General features: G+C 38.0%; 1 protein-coding gene across 4 annotated transcripts in view; it reads right to left on the bottom strand.

Annotated features, from left to right (window-relative positions):
• The window catches only part of Sec31a (SEC31 homolog A, COPII coat complex component), an 82,602-nt gene that overhangs the window by 28,179 nt on the left and 36,803 nt on the right, over positions 1-17,620 (bottom strand). For all 4 annotated transcript variants that reach the window (XM_042678283.1, XM_042678285.1, XM_042678284.1 and 1 more), the window contains 8 exons: positions 14,709-14,945; positions 13,086-13,160; positions 11,544-11,582; positions 10,962-11,039; positions 6,191-6,266; positions 5,223-5,401; positions 3,051-3,177; positions 808-953 (listed from right to left, as the gene is read on the bottom strand). In XM_042678283.1, coding sequence (XP_042534217.1) covers positions 808-953; positions 3,051-3,177; positions 5,223-5,401; positions 6,191-6,266; positions 10,962-11,039; positions 11,544-11,582; positions 13,086-13,160; positions 14,709-14,945 — 957 coding nt within the window. The remainder of the gene's footprint in view (positions 1-807; positions 954-3,050; positions 3,178-5,222; positions 5,402-6,190; positions 6,267-10,961; positions 11,040-11,543; positions 11,583-13,085; positions 13,161-14,708; positions 14,946-17,620) is intronic.

Genomic DNA, 17,620 nt, shown 5'->3' on the forward strand with positions numbered 1-17,620 from the left:
CTTTCCTATAACAATACCATTACTATGAAGTGATCCAGGAACAAAAGTACATGGCCTTTAAAGGGAATATATGCTATATAAGTGTTGAATGTATCCCAATGGCCCAGTGGTCTGATATCCAAGGTGAACTCTGTAAGTAGGCTATACAAAGAGTTTTTCTTTCAGAAGCTATTAAAAGAAACACTTTGATTTTCTACCTTATTTTTAGTTCCAGTGAAATGATCTTGAAAGCAATGACTCTACTGATAAAATCTCTTCCTACAGAGAATATAATTATTAACAAAATGTAAAACTGCTAATTATATGCATTGGAAAAAAAATCTAAAAATATAGCTAATTCAGATGCCTAAGAATAGTCCCAGTTTTACTTCTCTTATTTGTGTATTGGTGCTACAGGGGACTCCATTGACTTCTTACTTTCATTCTTCCTTCGTCATGAAAATCCTCTATTAATTCTCGCGATGCCTCCTATTCCTTAGCCACAAGCACTTGGTAAAGCCTCTGAAGGCATGAGCAGCATAAGGAAAAGAGCTAAATCCTATGGTTCAGTATTCCTGCCACGTACTACTCCCAGATCACTTATCTTGCCAAGAGTTGCAATCCCATTTTTCTATTCCATCATCTCAAACACTGCTTCTTTAAAGTCAGAAATAAATGCATAATTATTCAGCAAAAAAAAACTCCAAAAAGCAAGTATGGTGAAAGCAATACATTTCTAGAATAATTGAATTTCTAGAATATAACCTGATCTTAAACAGTGTGAAAGAAAACACTACAAAACAAGTTTTTTTTTTTTCAGACACTAACCTGAAGGGACAGAGGATTGCTACCATCTTGTGCTTTAGTCCAACAGGCAACGAGTTTTTCTACATTCCCTGCACAAATATAGCAGAGACATGCCTGGGCCTGCAGGAGGCTATCTCCTTCACTTTCGAGCCTAGCTCCCAAAAGATCTATAAATCAAGAAGAAAAAAAAAAAAAAAGTTAAGGTATATATGAAGTTGTGAGCAATTCAGTAATATTTTTGAGGAATGTACTAAATTTCACAGCTCATGAGTAGCAGAGAGAAACAAACTTACTCTAAATGCTCAGTAAACACCTTTGTTAAGTGGATTATAAATCACAAGTAGTGATTTCTCAAGATTCTATATCCAGCTATAAAACTGATTTTCATAAACTATATTAAAATAAAAAATAAATGGGAAGAATATTTAAATAGAAAATCCCTAATGGCAAATAGAGAGTGAGCAAATGTAGTTACTACATTCAATATATACTATAAAAAAAAATGAACCACATAACTTGAGGGAAGGGACAGGAAGAATAATGGGGTAGAACAATGGAAGCGGTGACAAAGACTAAAAAGCATTGTACATCATAACCTAACTTATGGAATTATAAACTCTTTGTACAACTACTTAATAAAATAATTCCTAATGTCTCATTGGGAATAGAGTATCAGTAGTAGATCTACTATACATTATTTAGAAAAATACAGTTGTCTAATTTTCATATTTGGATATTTTCAAAGTAGCAAATGGTTGAGATTTTTTGTGTGTGTGGCAGTCCTGGGACTTAAACTCTTGTTCAATGCTAGCCCTCTACCACTTGAGTACAGCTGTACTTCTGTTTTTTGGGGGTAGTTAATTAAAGATATAAGTGACATGGACTTTCCTGTCCCATCTGGCTTCAAACCACAATCCTCAGATCTCAGCCTCCTGAGTAGCTAGATTATGAGTATAAGCCACTGGCATTCCACCTGTTACGGGCTTTTTAAAAATTAATTTTATCATGGCTAACATTTAGTAAATGAGAAATATGTTAAGTGTCATTTAGAGAGGTATACAATGAGGTTTTAGGTTTTTTTTGCCAGTTGTGGGGCCTGAACTCTGGGCCTGCGTGCTGTCCCCCAGTTCTTCAGATCGACTAATGCTCTACCACTTCAGCCACAGCACCACTTCCAGCTTTTTTTGCATATGTGGTGCTGAGAAATCAAACCCAAGGCCTCATGCATGCAAGGCAAGCAGTCTACCATTGAGCCACCTTCCCAGCCCTACAATGAGATTTTTTTTAAATGATTTTTCCTAGGTAATACTAGTAGCAAGTAGCAGAGTCAAGTATCTGAAACCAGAACCACCAAACAGTATTAAAAAGTGAGGCTATGGCTCAAGTGGTAGAGTGCTAGCCTTGAGTGAAAAAGCTAACGGACAGCAGCACCCAGGCTCCGAATTCAAACCTCAGTATGGCACAATGAATAAAAATGAACAAGTGGAGAAAGGAAAAAAGTAATGTACTTGATGATTCTTTTTTTGGGGGGGGGGTCCTGTCGTGGGGCCTGAACTCTGGGCCTGGGCGCTGTCCCTCAGCTCTTCAGCTCAAGGTTAGCGCTCTACCACTTGAGCCACAGCGCCACTTCCGGCTTTTTTCTTTTTTCTTATGTGGTGCTGAGGAATCGAACCCAGGGCCTTGAGCATGCAAGGCAAGCGCTCTACCACTGAGCCACCTTCCCAGCCCTTGATGATTCTTTTTACTTTTTTTTTTTTGGTGGTGGTATTAGGGATTGATCTGAGGACCCTCTACTCGATAGGCAAGTGTTCTACTTAGCTGAGCTGTATCTCATCCTCTATTTTATTGTGTGTGTGTGTGTGTGTGTGTGTGTGTGTGCACGTGTGCACGCACACGTGCGTGTACATAGGCATTTGTCCTGGGGTTTGAACTCAAGCCCTGGGCATTATTCTTTAGTCTTTTTACTCAAGATTGGCGCTCTACCAGTTGAACAATAACTCTACTTCTAGCTTTTGGTGGTTAATTGGGAGATGAGAGTCTCATGGATTTTCCTGCCTAGAGTGGTTTCAAACCACAAATCTTAGTTCTCAGCCTCCTGAGTAGCTTGGATTATAGGTATAAGCCAGTGGCACTTGGCTTACATTTTGTAATTCTTATTTGCAATCAAGAGGTTTACAATAATCCCGAATAAAGACTGTATTAATTTTATTTACAATATATCACACCATTTATGTAATGTAGTTAATGGAAAGCTTATTTCTTACCACAGAGGGCTGAAAATTCATCTGGTTTAGCGTAAGTCAATACTGCAGCTAAAGCTTCTCTCCAATTTTTAAGATCACAAGATTCAACAATTTCTTTCCAGTTCTTCATTACCACTGCAGTGATGAGCTTGGGAAAGGAAAACGAAGGGGAAATTAACTTTTTATAATATTAATGCTTTTTTTTTTTTTTTGATAGTCCTGGGACTTGAACTCTGGGGCCTGGGTACTGTTCCTGTCCCTGGGCTCCATTTTTTGCTCAAAGCTAGTGCTCTGCCACTTGAGCCACAGAGCCACTTCCAGCTTTTTCTGTGATTAGCTGGTCTGAGTCTCACAGACTTTCCTGCCCAAAGATGGCTTCAAACCATGACCTCCTCTCAGCCTCCTGAGTAGCCAGGATTTCCAGCACCAGACAAAAATTAACTTTATTAACACATGCTTAACGGAAAATTAACTTCTCCATTCATTCCTTTACAGACTGATTCCACTAATTGGCTCACTCACTAACTTACAGTGCTAGGGACCTAAACCAGGATCATATGCATAAAAAGTTCTACTGCTGAATTATATTTCCAGCATTACTTTTCAAAACCACTAATGAAAGCCAGGTACTAGTGGCTCATGCCTGTAATCCTAGCTAATCAGGAAGCTAAGATCTGAGGATCATGGTTAAAAGCCAGCCCAGGCAGGAAAGTCCATGAGACTCTTTTTTTTTTTTTTTTTTTTTTTTTGGGGGGGGGGGTCCGGTTTTGGGTCCTGAACTCTGGGCCTGGGCGCTGTTCCTCAGCTCTTCAGCTCAAGGCTAGCACTCTGATCACTTGAGCTACAGCACCCCTTCGGCGTTTTTTTTTGCTTATGTGGTGCTGAGGAATCGAACTCAGGGCCTCAGGCATGCAAGGCAAGTACTCTACTACTGAGCCACCTTCCCAGCCCCTCGTGAGACTCTTACCTCCAATAAACCACTAGAAAACTGGAAGTGGTGTTGTGGCTCAAGTGGTAGAGCGCTAGCCTTGAGCTGAAGAGCTGAGGGACAGCACCCAGGCCCAAAGTTCAAGCCCCACAACCAACAACAACAAAAAAAACCACTAATCACTGTACTTCATACCAAATAAACTAGTTGCAAAGTGAAGTATATAATTCAACCAAATGACTCAATAAATAGCATTATTTTTCCTTAGAAAAACACATACATATTTTATAACATGTATAGCATGTTAACAGAACAGGAAAATGTACCCTGGTGTGATGGATCAGGAAAAATGCCTGAACATGCACTTTTAAGACGTAGTTTGAAGTATAAGCAGGAAGTAACTTCACAAGAAGAAAAAGTCATTCTAGGTTAAGTTAAAATAGGGGACAAAATTCCACAGAGAAAGGAACACGTATGGAATAAGAGATTGAAGATAATCACTATGGTTAAAGTACAATAGAGAGGTATACAAAGTAAAAAAGAGAAACTTGAGCTGAGGCTGTAGAGACTGACAACCAGTGCAGTTGGGATTCAAAACTGGTGCAATTTTATTGAAATACTTTCCATGAGAATTGCTTTCCATGATATGAAAAATTCTTAAAAGCTTAACATAAAACAAATTATACATTTTAGAAAAGGGATCATTAGGAGCTGGGAAGGGGGCTCAGTGGTAGAGCGCTTGCCTTGCATGCCTGAGGCCCTGGGTTCGATTCCTCAGCACCACATAAGAAAAAAGCCGGAAGTGGCACTGTGGCTCAAGTGGTAGAGCCCTAGTCTTGAGCTGAAGAGCTGAGGGACAGCACCCAGGCCCAGAGTTCAGGCCCCACGACCGGACCCAAAAAAAACAAAAGAAAGAAAAGGGATCATTAGCCAGGCGCAGGTAGCTCATGTCTGTAATCCTAGCTACTCAGGAGCCTGAGATCTGAGGATTGTGGTTCAAAGCCAGCCCAGGCAGGAGTGTCCATGAGACTCTTATATCCAATTAACCAGCAGAAAAAACCAGAAGTGGCACTGTGGCTCAAGCAGCAGAGTGCCAGCCTTGAGCTGAAGAGCTCAGGGACAGCACCCAGGCCCAGAGTTCAATCTCCATGACTGACAAAAAAAAAAAACTTTTGAGGCCAGCCTGACTACATTTTGAGACTCTGTGTCAAAAATAAAACAAATAGAAAGATAAATGTTATTGTTTATCTTGAAAAATTACATACCCTGGTGATTTTGCTTTGGGATTTTGCAAAGTATTTTTTCTGAGTCCGAGCCAAGAGTTCTTGTCCACCTGCTATGGCCAATATAATTGCATCAGCCATTCGGTTATCATGTAAACAAAGGTCAACAGCACTCTCAAAATTACCAGTCAGCAAAGCCTGAGTAATTAAGCCATCAATATCTGCAACAAGGAAATAAAACACACAAATTACCAGAGACAGTTATTACAACAAGAAAATTACACACCTGCTTTTATACATAACAGAAAGGGAGAACACAGTGCTAGTTTTTGAAAACTGATGGATAAAATTTCTAACATAAACTGTTAGTATTTATGAAAGAGAGCTATAAAAATAAACTAAGATATATGTAAAATAATGACATTTGTAGGGTGCTTAAACTGGATTACTGAAAAATCACTTAGGTATCAGAATATACCTCCCTCCTTCCTAAGATACCAATTACCTATACTAATTTTTTGGTCAGTTGTGGGGCTTGAAATCTGAACCTTGGCACTGTCCCTCAACTTCTCAGCTCAAGGAGAGTGCTATGAGCCACAGCACCACTTCCAGTTTTCTGGTGATTTATTGGAGATAAAGAATTTCACGGCTTTTCCTGCTCCGGCTGCCCAGGTTGGCTCTGAACTGCCATCCTCAGATTTCAGCCTCCTGAAAAGCTAGGATTATAGGCGTGAGCCACGGACGCCTGGCTTCCTTTCTATCTTTGACAAAAAATTTCCAATCAGGTACTATAGGATATCTATGCCTATGATCCCAGCACTTGGAAGGCTAAGACAGAATAATTACTTGGAAGGCCATCCTGGACTATAAAACAAGATCTTGTCTCAAAACAACACACACACATACTCTCTCTCTCTCTCTCTCTCTCTCTCTCTCTCTCTCTCTCTTCTAACTTAAAACTGTCTTCAAATGGTTTAAAAAAATTTGAAATCCAAAAAACATGGACTTACCCCCACTGATGGAAATATTAAAGGTTCCTTTAGCTGAAGGTAGAAATTCAGATTCTTGTTTTTCCTCTTTTACACACTAAGGAGATGAAAAGGCAACAATTTAGCCAAAGTAAAGTACAGAATAATTTACTGGCAAACAAAATTTATATCTGATGATTCATCTACTGACAATAAATTGATGATATGTCAACTTACTCTAGAGATGCTTTCTTAACCTAGTTTACACTAGGCTCTATCACTTCCTGATTTATTCTCCTTATGCAGTCAGAAAAAAATCCTAGGTGATCAGAAATAATGTTAAACTCAAGCCAGGAGCTGGTGACTCAAGCTTATAAATCCTAGCTACTCAGGAGGCTGAGATTTGATGTTTCATGGTTCAAAGCCAGCCTAGCCAGGAAAAGTCCATGATATTCTCCCTCCCCCACCCCCAGTTGTGGGGCTTGAACTCTAGGCCTGGGCGCTGTCCCTCAGCTCTTCAGCTCTCTACCACTTGAGCCACAGCCCTACTTCCATTTTCTGGTGGTTTATTGGAGAAGAGTCTCACTGACTTTCCTGCCTGGGCTGGCTTTGAACCATGATCCTCAGATCTCAGCCTCCTGAGTAGCTAGGATTACAGGTGTGAGCCATCGGCGTCCAGCTTCATGATACTTTTTTTTTTTTTTTTGTCAGTTGTAGGGCCTGAACTCTGTGCCTGGGCACTGTCTCTGAACTCTTCAGCTCAAGGCAAGAGCTCTACCACCTTCAGCCACAGTGCCACTTCCTGGTTTTTCTGCTTATGTGGTGCTGAGGAATCGAATCCAGGGCCTCATGCACGCAAGGCAAGCAGTCTACCACTGAGCCACCTTCCCAGCCCTCCATGATGCTTTTTTTTTTGGGTCCGGTCGTGGGGCCTGTACTCTGGGCCTGGGCGCTGTCCCTCAGCTCTTCAGCTGAAGGCTAGCACTCTACCACTTGAGCCACAGCACCACTTCCAGCTTTTTTCTTTCCATAATACTCTTATCTCCAATAAAACTGGAAATGGGGCTGTGGCTCAAAATGGCAGAGCACAAGCCTTGAGCAAAAAAGCTCAGGGGCAGCATCCAGTCAGCCCCATGATTGACCAAAAAAAAAAAAAAAAAAAAAAAGGAAGGAAGGAAGGAAGGAAAGCCACAACCAAATACAAGTGTACCTATTCATTATAGGTATCAGAAAAGTTATTATCAAAAGTAAAGAATCTGCCAGGCACCAATAACTCATGCCTGTAATCCTAGCTACTCCAGAGGCTGAGAACAGAGGATCACAGTTTGAAGCCAGCCTGGCCAGGAAAGTCTTATCTCCAATTAACCAGCAAAAAGCCAAAAGTGGACCTGTAGCTTAAGTGGTAAAGGACTTGGCCCTGAGCCAAAGAAGCTCAGGGGACAGAGTCCAGGCCCCAAGTTCAAACCCATGACTAGCATAAGAAAAAAAAAGTGAAGAAATATTGTTTTCTAAGATACTCCAGCTCGGAATAGCAAAGTTACTACCAAAAGTGAAGGATCAGCCAGGCATCAGTGACTTACACCTATACTCCTAGCCACTCAAGAGGCTGAGATCTGAGGATCATGGTTCAAAGCCAGCCGAGGCAGGTAAGTCCATGAGACTCTTACTTCCAATTAACTACCAAAAAGCCAGAAATGGAGCTGTGGCTCTAAGAAGTAGTACTAACTTGAGCACAAAAGTTCAGGGACAGTGCCCAGGCCCTGAGTTTAAGGCCCAGAACAGGCAGACAAACAAACAAACAATGAAGAATCTGTTTTCTTAGATACCCTATTCTGAGTAGCTTTAAACTTTCAAAATGTACATGACTTAAATTATATTTAAATTTTAAAACAAACCTACTTCTACACATTTATACATTCCAGCCTACTAAGTTTGATTATAGCGTTTTTTATTTTAATTAAATCATGAAAAAAAAGCCTTGATGTTTCTCAGCACAAAAGCAATATAGGGCCAGGAGCCAGTGGCTAACACCTATAATTTATCTACTCAGCAGGCTTCTATCTGAGAATCTTGGTTTTGAAGCGACCAGAGGCAGAAAAAAAACAAGATAGTCTTATCTATAATTAACCAGCAGAAAAGTTGGAAGTGGAAGTGCAGGCATGGAAAATTGGTAGAGCACCAGTTGTGAGTGAGAAAGTCTAGCAAGAACTTGAGGCTCTGAGTTCAAGCTCCAGCTCTAGCTCCAGCAAAAACAAACAACAACAACTAAACCCTCAAAAGCAATATAGGGGGCTGCAGATAGGTGCAGCTCAGTAGTAGGGTACTTGCCCAGCATATGTGAGGCCCTGGGTTTGATCTCTAGCACCATAAAGAAAAAATAGTATTTGTAAATATTTAAATATACCCAAATCCAATTATATATTTCATGTTCTCCCAAATTAGTCATATCTGACAGAACAGGTGAAACTGGTTATACAGAGGAGGAGGGAAAGAGAAAGAAAGAGAGAGAGAGAGACACAGAGAAACAGAGAGACAGAGAGAGAGAGGGAGAGAGAGAACTTGTAGGGCAATAGTTTGAATATTTACAGGAAAAAATTGAAATCTGAAATAATTCAAATCCCAAATTCTAGTTCAATTAGGAATGTTCAACTTGTAAAGTCTATACTAATATTCTAAACTGTTTCTTTTTAAAGAAAAATACTGCTGGGTGCCAGTGGCTCACACCTGTAATCCTAGATCAGGAGGCTGAGATCTGAGGATCATGGTTCAAAGCCAGCCAGGCAGGAAAGTCTGTGAGACTCTTATCTCCAATAAACTACTCAGAAAACACTAAAAGTGGCATTGTGGCTCAAGGGGTAGAACACTAGCCCTGAACACAAAGAGTGGAAGAGGGCCCAGGACCAGCAAAACAACAACAACAACAAAAAAAAAAAGAAAAAAACAACACAGCCGGGCGCTGGTGGCTCACGCCTGTAATCCTAGCTACTCAGGAGGCTGAGATCTGAGGATCGCGGTTCAAAGCCAGCCTGGGCAGGAGAGACCGTGAGACTCCTATCTCCAATAAACCACCAGAAAACCGGAAGTGGCGCTGTAGCTCAAGTGGTAGAGCGCTCGCCTTGAGCTGAAGAGCTGAGGGACAGCGCCCAGGCCCAGAATTCAAGCCCCATGACCGACCAAAAAAAAAAGAAAAAAAACACAAAAAAATCCTGCTCTCCTACAAGACAAACTATTTTCTGTGCTTGTGTATTACCTGTATATTTTAATGTAAATTCTTAAAATTAAAATCATTGTGGAACTGAAACATTTTACTGTAGAGTATAGCATAACTTCATGTTTAACTAGTTAGTATTTGTATTACAAAAAAAATCAACTATAAACCAAATGTCGGTGGCTCATGCCTGTAATCCTAGCTACTGGGGATGCTGAGATCTGAGTATGGCAGTTCAAAGCCTGCCTAGGGAAGAAAAGTCCATGAGACTCTTATCTCCAGTAAACCACCAGAAAACCAGAAAGTGGCGCTGTGGCTCAGTGGTAGAGTGCTCGCCTTAGGCTTAAGAGGTGAGGGACAACACCCAGGCCCAGAGTTCAAGCGCCACTACCCACCAAAGAAAAAAAATCAACTTTCCCCAAGTGAATAAAGCATTTGAAAGCATTTGTAAGAGTCGTTGGTTTTAATCCCCAGTATCATACACAATGTACAAATACAAACTTTCCTTGTTTAACTTTTTCAAATTAGCTTTCTACAAACAGCTTTTACTGGATTTCTAAAATATACACAAGGTCAAATGGTACAAAATTGTTAAGTGTAGATTTATCCCTTTAAACACAATTTTTTCAAGCATTATTACTTATAATTCATGATATATTATCAAATCTTTTACTTAAAATAGTTAATGTAATTACAAACAAACAAATATACAATATTTATACATCTACAATTCTCTCTAGGCATTCCCACAAATGAGTTCAAATTTTATTAAGATTTTTATCCCTATCTTGTTGCTCTGTTAAATGCTAGGAAACTGATTTCAAGGGAAAAATATTTTTTAATAATAATCTTAAGTCTAAATATATTGATGCATTGTTTTTATAACTTAAATGATTATATAAAATATTCCATATTTAAGATATTCCCCTATCACAAAGAGCAATGAAAAAGAAAAAGATGAGATGAGAAGAACTCGTTGATTAATTTTCCAAAATGAAATAAAATTAGAAACAAGAAAAGTAAATTATAGAATTAGTTATTAGTGGTTAAGGTGCTCCAGAAATTAAAAAGGAAAAAATGATACAATTCTGTGTTCAAGGACTCTTAATTAGTTACAACAATTATCAAGTATAACTAGTATAACTAAGGAGCAATGAACAGTAAATCATGACAATCAGTTTAGTTCAGAGGAGTATTTTTTATTTGCATTCCAAGTTCAGGGCTAATTCAAAGCCTAGACTATACGTAATGGTCCCTAAATATTAGTATGCTAAAAAAAATAATTAAGTTGACATGCAATAAACAGATTTTTAAATAAGATCTCTTCATTTTAACAGATGCTAACTGCCATCTGACCAAATTCATTTAACTTCAAATGAGTTGTTACTTTTAAACTATACAATCCATAAGCAAGGTAAGAGAACTAGAGTTCAGAGGTGCTATTTCTGTCAGTCTAGGTAAACAGATTCCTACTGTAAATAGTTTTAGGAAAACAATATGCTACAACTTCATTTTGTAAGGTAGTCAAGATAATTTTCTATGATTCAATGTGAGATACATAAATATCACATCCTTGTCCAATATAATATGAAAAAAAGTAAGTACCTCTCCCAAGAGCTGCTCTTCAGCAGCAGGGCTCTCCTCCCCATCACTCTGTGCTACTTGGTCAGAGTCTTTAAGAGCCTTTGGTACACAAAACAATCACACAGGAAGTTGAAGAAGGTAGCATTAAAAGTTTATTAGTAACAAGGAAGATGAAAGACCCAACCAATAACATCCAGAGCTAGTTTGATCGTAAGAAGCAATACCAAGTAAATTTACTTGAGAAACATTGCAGAAAAAGCAACGAACAATTACTGCTAAAATCTTCCTTTTTTTTCCCCTATCAAATGTCATCCATTTGCGAGAGACATTTACTCCAAGTATCTAAGCAGTCATCTGATTCCAATTTTCTTCCTTTACAAAATTTAACTATGCCAAAATAAAGGAATGCTTTCTCAGCTAAACTTAACTGAGAATTTTGAATTTGTTAAAATATTTAGGATTGGCATTTATTTTTACACCATAAGGCACAAAAGACATCAACAGATAAAATTCTTAGACTTCTTTCTTACAACTTAATCAACTTTCAGAAGGTAGCTATTTGCTTTTTTCTTAGAAGGTAGCTATTTTTAAAGACCTCCTTACCACATCGGATCCATCCACTTTGTTCAAGGCCAAAGCAATCTGAAATAAAAATAACAACTCACCTACTAACTGGAATTCTATTTCAGGACATACATGTTCACCTCTTACCCTATTTTTCGTTGGCAAAAATCCACAGAAGTTCTTATTAGGGATAGGCTGATTTGAGAGTGTTTTTTTGTGGGGGGCGGGGGAGGGGGGAGGCTATTTGTTTGCTTTGTGCTGGTTGCTTTTGTGCTGGTTCTTGGGCTGGAACTCAGGGCATGGGCTATCCATCCCTGAGCTTTTTTGCTCAAGGTTCTAGCTCTACCACTTGAGCTCCACTTCTGGCTTTTTATTGTTGTTGTTTTTTGGTAGTTAATTGAAGGTAAGATCCTCACAAGCTTTCCTGCCCAGGGCTGGCTTCACATCCAAATACTCAGATCTCAATCTCCTGAACTAGGGTTAAAGGCATAAGCCACCAACACCTGGCTGATTTCATCTTTTTTTTTTTTGGTCAGTCATGGGGCTTGAACTCTGGGCTTTGGGCGCGGTCCTTGTGCTCTTCTGCTTGAGCAACAGCGCCACTTCTGGTTTTCTAGTGGTTTATTGGAGATCAGAGTCTCAGACTTTCCTGCATGGGCTGGCTTTAAACCGTGATCCTCTGCTCTCAGCCTCCTGAGTAGCTAGGATTACCGGTGTGAGCCATGGGCACCTGGCTTGATTTCATCTTTTTAAAAGAGATTTTTAAAAATATAATTGCTTTGTTATTATTAAGGTGTTGTATAGAAGGGTTATCATTTTATGTCAGGTAATGAGTACATTTCTTTTTTGGACAATGTCATCCTAAAAGGGATTTTTTTTAAGTTAAACTATGGAGCAAATCACTTGGGATTTTCTATTTACTAAGATTCAGTACAATAATTCACACTTCTGGGGCTGGAAGGCGGCTCGGTGGTAGAGCGGTTTGATTCCTCAGCACCACATAAGCAAAAAGAAAAACCCAGAAGTGGCGCTGTGGCTCAAGTGGTAGAGCGCTAGCCTTGAATTGAAGAGCTGAGGGACAGCGCCCATGCCCAGAGTTCAGGCCCCATGACCTGACCTCCCCCCCCCAAAAAAAAATAATAATTGACACTTCTGTTGTAAAATACATACTTACTTGTTAGCTAGATTAACTCAACAAAGTTCGAAAAATGTTTGCCAAAAGTATAAATAAGCACAACTAATATGGAAAACTGAAATACAGAACATAGGGGGATTTCTAAGTTTCTTTCCCACACAAGGCCACTGTACATACCCTGTTAAAATCTCAATGTTACTTCTACTATTTGAGACTCACAGTGTCTTATCTATCAAGACCAAATTGTTTCTGACAATTTTGATTAGTTCTGGCAAATTCTAAATCCAGGTACAAAGCAGAGTTTTGCATTCCAAATTTTAGCAAACTAACATCAATTCTTCTAAAATGTTTACTTTCAGATTTGAGATAATTTGTGAAGAACTTTATTAAAATAGATAAACAAATATTTTATTAAAGAACAGACACTTAACTTTCCCAAAGTTTACCTTCTTTCCAAGATCTTCTTTTCTGTATCCTAAAAGCTCCAGATATTTTCCACGAGAATCATCCTCAAAGTTTACCTAACCAAAAAGCAAAATACTTTTGAAACAAAGACTTACATTTCAAGTATATTTTTATAAAAATTGGTTAAATCCTAAGCAAAATTATTACAAATATTCAAAGTCTACTTTATCATCCTCAAGATTGTTAGAAAAGAATCTAAAGAGTGGATTTTTAAAAACTAGCTTTTTTTTTTTTTTGCCTTTTCATTTCTTTTTTTAAATGAAAAGACATGGTCTAGCTATACAACTAAGGCTTACCTGGAGCCTATTACTAGCCTTGAGCTCATGATTCTTCCTGCTCCAGCCTCTCAAGTACTAGGATTACTTTTTAGGTATTTTCCACTATACTTCATTAACTCACTACTATTAATTATACTGGTAACTAATTATCCTGGTTAAAAAAGCTGATTTACGATGTATAAGTTTTTAAGTATAACACATTCAGTTTACATGAGTGCAAAACTCACACTATATGAAACATTCTGTAATTTAAAATTCTTTATCAAAATTCATGCTTAATTATAAAATATAAAGCCTATAATTTTAGAATTTAACTATATATTAGATTAGAAGTAAAATGACCAGTCAGGAAATTTTTCTTGTTTTGATCTGCTGTCAAAAAACGCACTTCTTTGAAAGGGATTTCTTCCCTTCCTGAAATTCTTCTTTATTGAAAGGATAAGAAATATATCCAGCCTCTCCTCTTCTCTTTTCTCTTCTTCTATTTCCCTTTACTATTTTACTATTAGATACTAAACATTTTGTTTCTAGTATAACGTTTATGTTCTAATTTAAAATAGGCCTACTGAATATTATCTTCTTAAATATATCTTTGTATTTACTATTTAAAAAATACTTCAATTCAGGTTGTCAGAGGAAAGAAGGAAGAAATCTTTTGACCGAAGAAGTGATGTTGCCTGGTGACAGTGGCTCACACCTATAATACTAGTTACTCAGGAGGCTGAGATTTGAAGACCATGGTTCAAAACAGCCCAGGCAGGAAAGTTTAAGACTCTTATCTCCAATTAACCACCAAAAGGCAAGAAGCAACACTGTGGCTGAAGTAGAAGAGTGCTAGCCTTGAGCAAAAAAGCTTAGGGGCAGTGCCCAGGAACTGAATTCAAGCCCAAGACCAGCACATACTTAAATAAATAAATAAATAGAAATTTCTTAGAATTTTCAGAAGATTTTAATTGAAGTCCATGAAACTCCAATTATACAACAAAAGTGGAGCTGAGGCTCAACTGGTAGATCACTAGACTTGAGCACAAAAGCTCAGGGACAGTGCCCAGGTCCTGAGTTCAAGCCCAAGAACTGATTTAAAAAAGTGTATGCCTTGTTAGGTTTTAGTCATAGTTCACCATATAAGCAAGAATGGCCTGACTCAAGATCTTCCATTTTCAGCCTCTCAATTACAGGGATTACAAGCATGTAATACTACCCTAAGCTCTAGTTTCTTAAATTTCACCATAAATTCCTAAAATCATACTTTTACAAATGTTTAAGAGAGAATGACAGATAATTTTACAAATAATGAAATAAAACGGTCTCAAATACTAAGTTTACCTTCAAAAAGGACCACACATTTTTCTCAAACTCAGTCTGAGAAGCATCAATTTTTTTCTGGCAGTAATTGATAAATCCTTGAGACTGCACAACCTGCTGCAGTTGATCAGATCGGCTGAGAAACTCCTTTTCTGTTACCACTTGACTAATGAATACATGTTGCTGCTGCTGCTGCTGCTCAGCTCCCTGCTGAGACTGCACTTTAACGTTCTCAAAGGTAACCAGTTTGCCTCCAAACTATAAGAGAAAAAAAATGAATGGGGTCACATTTAATCATCATAAAACCTCTATTGCAAACTTGCTACAATAATCAACTGTGGATTACTCATACATCTATTTGGATGAATGTGGCTTACATTCTCCTATGTTCTACAATCTTATTCTAGCCTTCAATTAATGCTCTTCATTTTCAGTACTCATCATGAAAATAAAACTAACATTAATAGGCACAGAAATGAGCAAAGTAAGTTTTAGGTAATACGATGATTTGGAATTTCACAAAAATATAAAACAACTGAGTCTTCTTAGCTAAGATCTATATACTGGATATCAAAAGAAATTTATATTTATTCATTCTATGTAAAATAAACATTAATATATATGAAACATACATACAACAAACTGACAGAAATGAAAAGAGAAAACAGTTAACTACGTAACAGAAGATTTCAATCTCTCATTGTCAGTAATGGATATATCAACCCAACAGATGATCAGTAAGCTGACAGGATTTGGAAAACACTCAGACAAACGGAACTCATAAAACATTACAGAACACTTCATTCACCATTAGCAGACTATACAATTCTACTCGAGGTCATACATAACCTTCTTCAAGAAAAATCACATATTAAGCCACCAAACAATCAAAAATTTAAGATTGAGGGGTTGGAGGCAAAGTTCAAGTGACAAAGCATCAGCCAATGAGCAAAAGCATCAGACCAAATGTTTGAAGTCTGGTCTTGGCCCCAAATTTAAAATAATTAAGATTGAAATTATGCAAATCATATAACCAAACAAATTTATGACTGAGATGATTGAAAACAACTTTTTCCAATCACAGTATAATAAAATTTTAGAAGCAGAGACAACTGGAAGATTCACAACTATGTAAAAGTAAAATCAAAAAAGAAATTACAAGGGATATTAGAAAGTATCTTGAATAGAAACACAACAATCTAAAACTTATGAAATGTAGTGAAAGCACTAAGAGAAAATCCACAGCAGAAAATACTTATACTAAAAAGACTAAAAATCTCAAAGCAAGCACCTATAAGAACAGAACAAGAAGAAAAAAACTAATCCCAAAGTTATTAGAAGAAAATAATGAAGATGTGAGTAGACAAAATAGTGAATAGAAAAACAATTCAAGTGAATAAACAACCAGTTAGTCAGGAGGCTAATAACTGAAGATCAGGGTTCTAATGCCAGTCCAGGCAGAAAAGTTCAATTAACCACTCAAAAACCAGAAGTAGAGCTGTGGCTCAAAGTGGTAGAACACTAACCCTGAACAAAAGAGCTCAGGGACAGAGCCCTGGCCCTGAGTTCAAACCCCATGACTGACAAAAAAAAAAAGTTGACAAATGGACAAACTTTAGCTAGACTAGAATAGGAAAAGAAAAAGAAGACAATTAACAAAAACTACAATTGGAAGAGTAGATTATTACACAAGTAAGTGAGATCACAGAAATAAAAGAGATGCTTAATCTATTACAATTATACAACAGCAAATTAGATCCTCAAAAGTTATAAATTCCTAGAAATATACCCTATAGTAAGCATAAAAAAATTTTTAAAAAGGAAAGGTGAGCAAATAGTCATTATACTCAATGTACATTATGCAAAACTGAACTATGTAACTGGAGGGTAGGGAAGGGATGGGAAAGATGAGATAGAGCAATGGAAGGGGTGACACTGATCAAGATACATTGTCCTCATAACCTGACTTTTGAATTAAAACCCATTTGTACTACCATTTAAACAAACAGTAAGAACAAATTTCTAATTATTAAGGTGATTGAATCAATAATTCAAAATTTCCCTCAAAGAAGAGGCCAGGACTAGTTTTACTTGAAAATACAAACATTTAAATTACTAATACCAATTCCCAAGCACTTCCAAAAACTAGATAAGGAGGGGATTCTTCCAAATTCATTTTATAAGGCCAGTATTACTCTGATACCAAAATCCTTTATTAATCCTTTATTAATACTGATGCAAAAAATCCACAATAAGGGATTGGAAAGGTGGCTCAGTGGTAGAGTGCTTGCCTTGCATGCATGAGGCCCTGGGTTTGATTTCTCAGCACCACATAAGCAGAAAAAGCCGGAAGTGGCACTGTGGCTCAAGTGGTAGAGCACTAGCCTTGAGCTGAAGAGCTGAGGGACAGTGCCCAAGCCCAGAGTTCAGGCCCCATGACCGACCAAAAAAAAAAATCTATAATAAGTACCAGCACACTGAATTCAATAGTACACTGAAAGGAATATGGCCTTTCAATATACACCAGGGCCAAGTCTAGTTCACATATATAAACATCAGTCAAAGTACAACGTACACTATGCAAAAGGATAAAATCACTCAATTCTGTCAATTGATGCAAGAAAGATACCAAACAAAATTCAATATTACTTCACAATGCAGTTCACAAAGCAGGAATAGAAGGTGTTATGGAAGCTGGGCATGAGTGCTCATGCCTCTAATCCTAGTTGCTCAGGAGGCTGAAATCTGAGATTGAGGTTAGAAGCTAACACAGGCAGAAAAGTCTGTGAGATTCTTATCTCCAATTAGCCACAAAAAGCCAGAAGTGAGGCTATGGTTCAAGTGGTAGAGCACTAACCTTGAGCACAGAAGCTCAGCAAAAGTGCCCAGGCCTAGACCCAGGCCCAGACCCAGGCCCATAGTTCAATCCCCAG

The sequence above is a fragment of the Dipodomys spectabilis genome, unplaced genomic scaffold (genome assembly GCF_019054845.1).
Source record: "Dipodomys spectabilis isolate Male_0828 unplaced genomic scaffold, ASM1905484v1 ptg000043l, whole genome shotgun sequence".
Lineage (NCBI taxonomy): Eukaryota > Metazoa > Chordata > Mammalia > Rodentia > Heteromyidae > Dipodomys > Dipodomys spectabilis.